This window comes from Globicephala melas, chromosome 1, assembly GCF_963455315.2.
Source record: "Globicephala melas chromosome 1, mGloMel1.2, whole genome shotgun sequence".
NCBI lineage: Eukaryota > Metazoa > Chordata > Mammalia > Artiodactyla > Delphinidae > Globicephala > Globicephala melas.
The window spans coordinates 4144042-4152896 of NC_083314.1; the positions used below are offsets into that span (position 1 = coordinate 4144042).

The 8855-nt window shown below is 40.8% G+C and overlaps 1 protein-coding gene across 5 annotated transcripts in view; it reads right to left on the reverse strand.

Annotated features, from left to right (window-relative positions):
- Positions 1-8855, reverse strand: part of NEK7 (NIMA related kinase 7) — a 150326-nt gene that overhangs the window by 71644 nt on the left and 69827 nt on the right. For 4 of the 5 annotated variants that reach the window (XM_060293901.2, XM_030884080.3, XM_030884079.3 and 1 more), the window contains exon 3: positions 5836-5976. The exons of the other annotated variant lie outside the window; for it this stretch is intronic. In XM_060293901.2, coding sequence (XP_060149884.1) covers positions 5836-5976 — 141 coding nt within the window. The remainder of the gene's footprint in view (positions 1-5835; positions 5977-8855) is intronic. 5 annotated transcript variants of the gene reach the window in all.

Sequence of the window (8855 nt, forward strand, 5' to 3'; positions counted from 1 at the left end):
TAGAGAATATGGAATAGAGGACCATGGTCAGGATGAGGTCAAAGAACAAGCTTTGGTGGAAAGATAGAATGGGAGAGAAATGAGACGAGGAGATGAAGAGGGGATGTGGAGAGTTAAGACAGGACAAGCAGAGCGCAGGGTGGGCTGTGACAGTGCTGCGAGCAGACCGGGTGCCGGGGTTGGGCGTGCTGAGCAACCGTGACGCCTGGTCGTGGCAGAGTCAGCATGGTGCCAGGGAAGGGACAGAGGAAAATGAGAGCAAGGGGCTGAAAACATATTTAAGAAAAAAAGAAAAAAAAAGGAGGGGGTTGTTGCAGACTGGCAGACAAGGGGCAAGATGGAACAAGTATTGAACTGGATGGGCTTCAAGGACACAAGAGAATAACGATGGCTGGGCACAGACTAAGGGGAAGAAACCCTAGTGAAGATGACATCCCCGCATCCCAAGTCAAGGAAAGAGAAGCACCTTACACTGAGACGATGGGGAGGACGGTGGGGAAGAAGAAGAGAGAAGAGAGAAGATTCACACAAAGAACAATATTTACTCACCGGGCTTGGCCACTAGAAGAGTTTCTCATTTAAAAATTTTAAGATAAACTCACATAATCAAAACTTGCATTTATCTTAATGATGACCCTAAGGTACCATAAGATGCTAAAAGAAAAATTTGTGAAACATCAAAAAATGGACAAATAACTAAATTATTTCATTGATGTCCACTGTATCAGTTAAATATTTTAATGATTAAGTAAACTATTTATGGTATATATCTTAATTCATTATAACCCCCAAATTTTGTTAACTAGAATGCCCCATTCTCTAAATATTCGATAAGGCTAAAAATTTACTACATTTTTATATGCCTCAAAATGCCTAAAATAAAATTGAAAGTACAAACGAATAAAATTAAGAAGCTTTAATTTTTTAAGATGAAGTCTCTGCCTCCTTGACAAGTAAACTAGTATAGTATCAATTACTAAATTATTCTCCAATTTAAAAAATATATAATATATAAATTATTCTTACAAATGCTTCCTAATTTTCATTTGCTCAAGTATCTATTGAAAGTTTCAAAGAAGTCTATAGGGATTAAATAATGAAGTTGATAAAAGCTGCAGGACGAATTCCGTAATCACAGTGAACACTGAAAAAGAGACTGAATATATGGCTATAAAGTGTTACAAATATATTAAAATCAGTGTATGCATTACGGAAGAAGCTGCTGCCCACAAATTTCTAATTGCATGCAAATCCTAATGTCTAATTACATGCAAACATGCAAAATCTTTAATCTAAAATTAACACATGTAAAAGAGCAAGTTATACTCATTAATATACTATAAAAACTGATTTTCTTGATGAATGCTTTAACATAATTATCAAATATAAGTAAATATAAGTAAAACAAATATCAAAGAATATTTGTCCTTTCAGAAAGTTTTTTTGAGATCACCCGGATCAAAAGGGTGAATCTGAACAAATACTGTATATTATCACTATTTATGTTTGTTTGTAAGTATACAAAAGTGCTTTATACAAAAGTGACTCTAATAAATGTCACTGACTGACAATGGATGTCCCACAGTAAAACAGTATTATTCAGCATACAACTTAAGAGTAAGAAAAGACAAATTAAGCATTAATGAACTAAGGATCAAACTACTTCACCTACGATTAAAAAGTCAGGGTAAAAAAGGTCAAAGAACTGAGACACAAAAAACCAAAATTCATGCTATAACATCACGTCTACCAATTCCAATTACACAGTTCTAATCAATGAACTAAGTATAATAAAACAGAGATTAAGTGGACCAGATCAAAACAATTCTTTGATAATCTTCCAACACAAAGAACTGTGGTTCTGAGACACAGCCCGACGCCTGTGAAGACTTTCCCAACCTCCCTCTCACCCTGGGCCCCTCAAGGCTGCGCCCACTGTGGTTCCTCCCTCACTATTTCAGACGTGTCTTGGCTGCACTTCCACTGGAATCCACGAGCCCCGTTATTCTGTTCATGCTGGCGTTCTCAAAGCCTTAAAAAGCTAACCACTGAACATCAGGTGATCACTAACATTGGAGAAGTGAACTGAACGAGCAACAGGAAGGGAAGCAGGGAGACAGGGAAGCAAAGCCAGTATGTGGAATTGCAAAAATGTTCCATCAGTTAAGAACCATCTTAATTTTGGCAAACAAATCATGACGGGATGTGGGCCAATTTTCTAGAAGGTTGGTTAATGCTGTCATACACTGCAGGCTCTCAACCTCTTTATGATTTCAAAGAAGGAACGTGCAATCAGTACACACTCTTTCCTTTCCACACACAGGTAACAGGCAAACATCCAGGAAAGTCACCAGGGCTTCCGGCAAGTTGGCCACAGAAAAGTGACACCTGACACAGGACAAAGTACAGAAGAGCCTGGAGAACTACGCTGAGGAACCTGCACTCTGCTTCTAAAGAGTCTCATCAAAGATTTGTGAGCAGAGAAATGAGTTATAAACGCAACATTTCAACACATGAACTCAACCAGGAAGGATTCTAGAAGAGCTGGAAACAGTGACATGGCCCTTTAGACGAGTAAAGTAGCCTTAAAATAACAAATTGCATGAGGATATCCAATGTTTGATTCCTTATGAATTTTTTAAAGAAGGGCTAGGATTCTTCAGGCAGGAAAAGAGTCTGGTCAACAATAGTTTAAAACATTTTCATACTAAGCTGCAGAGGTGGATTTTTAAAAAGGAAGAACCCTGGTCTTTATTGTTCAGCGCAAGTGTAATACATCACAAAAATCAATAACATGTCTGAAATGCAAATATATTTCTCCTCACAAAGGTTTAAGATACTGTTCCCTAATTACAGAAGCTAAGAATATCTTTACAGCAACAATTCTCTCTTGTATAAAGGAGTTACGTTTAAACTAGAATATGTCCCAATAGCAACCCTAAGAAGCACAGAAGAAGGCAAAGCCCAAAGGACAAACTTGAACTCGGCACAGCGGGAGGCAGCGGTCTGGGGTTTACCATAGTGTGAAGTGGGGGCAGCTGGAGGGGCATCTACCCTGCACTGACTGGAAACACGACCATGCACATCCACTCCTGTCCACTCAATTTTCCAGTCAAAGGAAAGAAGGATACAGGCAACCAGAAACGATGTAGACGGTATTACAAGAGGCCTGGAAGAGCTTTTGTTCTTTCTCCCTCCCTTCCTTTTCCCTTCTTTCTCCCCTTCTTTCTCAGTATTTCCAATGACAAGGTTCTGTGATTTAAAACGCAATCCTTAGAGACAGAACTGAGCGCTGTCTCTCTGTCCACACTCAGGGTCGGGGGTGGGGGGTAGGGGGGAGAGGGAAGCCAGGAAGGCCGCAGGGACTCCACCTAGATGGTCTCTCACTCCATCCATCCATCCATGCATCCATCCACCCATTCATCCACCCACCCATCCTCCCACCCATCCAAGCATCCACCCACCCACGTACCCACCTACCCATCCATCCACCCACATATCCATCCATCCAGCCAGCCAGCCAGCCCCGCCTTGACACCTGGGGCAAATCAGCAGCTGTCTTCTCTCTAGTATGTTCTGTGTGTTCAGCTTGTACTTTTATCTTGAAAATAACCGATTTTGAAGATTATTACCCTCCTAGAGAATCCACAGCGAATCCTCACTTCCCTCCTACTCAAAGTCCTGTTCCTGGTTTCAGAGCTCTCCAGGATCTGGTCTCACCTCGACAGCCTGGCTTCCGTTCCAATCCCAGCCACGCCAACAGCTCATACTGACATTTCCTTTCTGCGAACTAGGGAAACCAGGAATCCACGCCGCAGGGTTTAACGTTTCATTGCTCTAGATAGACTCTTTTTCCCTTGGTGGGCAGGAATAAAATTGCTAGCTTCTTTTCCTCCCCCCCCCCACAGTGCCCAGAGATACATATTAGAAATTCAATACATTTTAAAAATGCATCAGAGGGCTTCCCTGGTGGCGCAGTGGTTGAGAGTCCACCTGCCGATGCAGGGAACATGGGTTCGTGTCCCAGTCCGGGAAGCTCCCACATACCGCGGAGCGGCTGGGCCCGTGAGCCATGGCCGCTGAGCCTGCGCGTCCGGAGCCTGTGCTCCGCAACGGGAGAGGCCACAGCGGTGAGAGGCCCGTGTACCGCAAAAAAAAAAAAAAAGGATCAGAGTTGTTGTTAGGAAATAATCATTCCCAAAGTCATCTGTGTCATAAACACTAATCTCTGCATTGTATATTTTATGTTCTTACTGTAAATGACAGATTACATGAGAGAAGACGGCTACCCTCACGTGCTGCTGGAGAGAAGGTCAACGGTGCAACCGCTGGAAGAACTCGGTATAAACTTGCAGCACTGACCGTGCGTGGCCCTGGGCTCATCACTTCCATCCTCAGGCACATGCAAAAGGGAGATTCTTGCATGTGTGCACCAGGAAACATACAGAGGAACATCACGGAAGTACTGTTTGTAACAGCAAACAACTGTACACAACCAATAGCACGTAACAAGAACTGGATAGTATACACACATAGTATGTAATACTACACAACACACGCATATCTACATATTGAATACTAGATATATAAAGAATAAAGCATAGCCACACACACCAACATGTGACAACATTTATATAAGTTCAAAAATGCAAAAGCAAACAACAGATTTATTCAGAAATGTATACAGATTTGGAGAAAAACTCTAAAGAAAAGCACACAAATTCAGGACATGGTGACCTCTGAAGGAAGGGAGTGGCAGAAGTGTGTCAAAGGTGAGTGGTGGATATGACAGCATCTGTCCTATTCTTTATATCTAACATATATGCCCCATAAAATCTTTCATAAATATTTACTATTTGCTTAAAAATATGAGTGAAAACTGTTCACCTCTGCAATGGCTGTTGCAAGTATACTGATCCCTTACAAAATTAAAATAATAATAATAAGAGGACACTGAGGTTTTGCAGGTCTCGACACAGAAAAGACACCAGGGCTGCAGAATAAAATGGAAAGTCCACAGGCAGGTGTGAACAAGAATGCCCTTCCCTGAAAAAGGGAAGTAAAACGGTACAATGTCAAACACACTCTGGGGCAGAAAGGCAAGTGCTTTCGAGACCAGAGGCGAGTGGACCCATCAGGGCAGTGACCTGTCCTGGGCTCAGGCTGGGGCAGGGCCTGGCCAGGTGAGCTGGGGCAGGTCCATGGATCTGAGGAACCCAGACAGAGTCAGGACTGGCGAGCAGAGCTGATGCTAGAATGATACCAATACAACGTGTGGATTTTACGTAAGACGTCAATCCTCTAACTTTACCTATTTCATTTTTTTTTTTATTCTCCAGTAAATAAAGTTCACTTCAGTTTTCTTTCATTTATTGCCAGTAAATGAAACATTTTCTACATTAACGAAAACCTCCCCCTAACCTTGCCTGCCGTTTACTGACTTTATCAGGCTGTGCATTCTGTGAGCCTGGTTTCCTTCTGCAGTGCCTGCAGCTCAGGATACAACACGTAGCCACACGTCCAGTTAGGAGCCATGGTGACAACTCAAATCTGCCTCTTAAAACCTAGAGCTGTGAAAGCTTCTCTAAGATCATTCTAGTCATTACTGAACCTGGGTGAACAAAACCAGCTGAACTTTAAAAGTGGCATTAAAATTAAAAAACGATTTCCACCATGTACTGCACTTAATGCAAGTGTTTACAGTACAATTTTTACTCCTTCCCATCGTTCTCAACTTAAGACTGTCATGACCCAATCATTCAGGATGCACTTTTCTCTATTTATTCTTCACAGAGTATAATTTTACGTGGATTTATATAATTAAAGTCATCTTACCTGCACTTTTTTTAAAGCTACTGGTACTCCATCCAAGAGACAGGCTGCTCTATAAACTTCACTAAATTGCCCGCGACCAATTTTCTTTTCTATTCGAAAGTTGGCTAATGTATTATAGCCCATATCCGGTCGTAAGGCCTTCTGTAATTAAAAAAGTCAGAAAAGTTTTCAATCACACAATATACACACAATCATTGATTGTCTTCACATAAGTAGGTGATTTCTATGGTAAACCCGCAGACAGCCATTCACTCGACAAGTATTTATCGAACTATTCATATTATATAAAAATACACACATATACATATAAATTCACCTAGTCCAACCTGCCAAGTAATGTATGAAAATCTTCTAAACTTCCTGACAATCATTTCAGTTCTACCAAGAACAATTCCAGTGGCAGTGAGTTTACCACCTCATCATTAAGGTTTTTTTAAAAAGACGTAATATACCCTGAGAAAACCATAATTTAAAAAGAGTCATGTACCAAAATGTTCATTGCAGCTCTATTTACAATAGCCCAGAGATGGAAACAACCTAAGTGTCCATCATCGGATGAATGGATAAAGAAGATGTGGTACATATATACAATGGAATATTACTCAGCCATAAAAGAAACAAAATTGAGTTATTTGTAGTGAGGTGGATGGACCTAAAGTCTGTCATACAGAGTGAAGTAAGTCAGAAAGAGAAAGACAAATACCGTATGCTAACACATATATATGGAATTTAAGGGAAAAAAATGTCATGAAGAACCTAGGGGTAAGACAGGAATAAAGACACAGACCTACTAGAGAATGGACTTGAGGATATGGGGAGGGGGAAGGGTAAGCTGTGACAAAGCAAGAGAGTGGCATGGACTTATATTCACTACCAAATGTAAAATAGATAGCTAGTGGGAAGCAGCTGCATAGCACAGGGAGATCAGCTCAGGGAGATCAGCTCGGTGCTTTGTGACCACCTAGAGGAGTGGGATAAGGAGGGTGGGAGGGAGGGAGATGCAAGAGGGAAGAGATATGGGAACATATGTATATGTATAACTGATTCACTTTGTTATAAAGCAGAAACTAACACACCATTGTAAAGCAATTATACTCCAATAAAGATGTAAAAATAAATTTTTTTAAAAAAAGACGTAATTGTGTAAAAGCAGTTTTGGGTTCACAGCACTATTAAGAGGAAGGTGCAGAGGTCCCCCATGCGCCCCCTGCTCCCACACATGCACTGCTTTCCCCGCTACCAACACCCCCCCAGAGTGGGACTTTCGTTACAACTGATGAACCTGCACTGACACATCATTATCACCCAAAGCCCGTGGTTTACGTTAGGGTTCACTCTGGGTGTCGTACATTCTATGGGTTTGGACAAATGTATAATGACATGTATCCATAATTACAGTATCATATAGTATACTTTCACTGCCCTAAAAAATCCTCTATACTCTGCCTATTCATCCCTCCCTCCCCACTAAACCCCAGCAGCCACTGACTTTTTACGGTACCCATCGTTTTGCTTTTACCAGAATGTCACATAGTTAGAACCATACAGTATTGTAGCCTTTCAGATTGGCCTCTGTCACTCAGCACATAATTACATTTTAAAACAATTTTTTTTGTTGTTTGTGGAAAATGTCATTTCTTTTTGAAACTAACACATTTTAGTACTTACTACGCATCGGGCACTGTACTAGCTGCTAGGGAAACAGAGATGCATCAGAAATGCTTCTGCTCTGAAAGAGCTTACACAGGTACAGGGAAGGGGCTCTCAACGGTGCTGAGAAAGAATTACAGGTGCTGGGAGGCAGCACCCCAGCCGTCCCCATTTGGAGGCAAATCCCAACTTCTTATACGTTTTATCCACTGTCCTAGTTCTTTCGTTCATTGTTTACAGACTCATTCATTCATTCAACCAGTCATAGGACAGATCTAGGATCCACTAGGATCCAACACTGTCTGCTGCTGAGGTTACCACACATGTCCAAGGAATACTGCCTTTTAAGCTCCTCATGACACTCATAATCTATCTGTAGCGATCTACCTATAAAAGTGTAACAATAGTTTAGCCATCATATGCCCTTTTATCTTCTCTCTTTTGGCTAAACACACACGAGCCTTTTCAAGATTCCTGATTACTGGTAAGTACACGCTTCTTGGCCTTTTACCACTCTGCTCACATTCTTCTGGACCTGCTCTACTCTGAGCCGACTCAGAGTAAACATGACGTTCTCGTGGGGCCTGACTGGGCCCCCTCTAGTAAGACTGAACATTAAATACCTATTAATGCAACCAAAGGGCGCACTGGTTCCTAAACCCACTAAAGTAATTTGATCTCTGAGTCCCTCAAGCAAACCTTAGTCAAGGCTGATGACCCCATGACTTATGTAAAAGGCTATTTTGACACATGGGCATTACACTAACCCCTAATACATGTTACCTTGTTCATTTCACTACATCTGTCATGCTAGCAAAAACTCTAAAATTCTGCCAAAGTTTCACTGTCATTCAAATACAATGTTTCTCAAAAAGAGAAAAAAGGTCGCAATGATTTCTACTCTTGTGCATTGCTTTTCTTTCTTCGGAAAGTCCAAAATATTGTCAAGAAAAATACCACTCTTCCTTTAAGACATGCAAAATAATCAGAATACAAATTTCACAAATTCATTATATAAATATAAAACCATAAATAATTGTTAGAATAACAATAGTAACATTACTACAATAATAAAAGGTTCTGTTTTGGTACCTACAACTTAACAGGTCCTATAAATTAGTACCTCATATGCCATCTAATTCAATTCTCATGACAATCCTGTAAGGTAGATGTTATCAAACCAAATCACTGTCTAGCTGATTCCCAATCCCCAATTCCTAAGTATAGGCTTTGCTATACTGCCAGGGTTACTAAACAAAGTCACCTACAATGTGATACAACATTATGGGACCCTACATGATGATCCACAGTATTTTCAAGTTCAAGTTTCAATTTCAGGCCTTTTGATGAAAAAACAAAACTGGGACTAG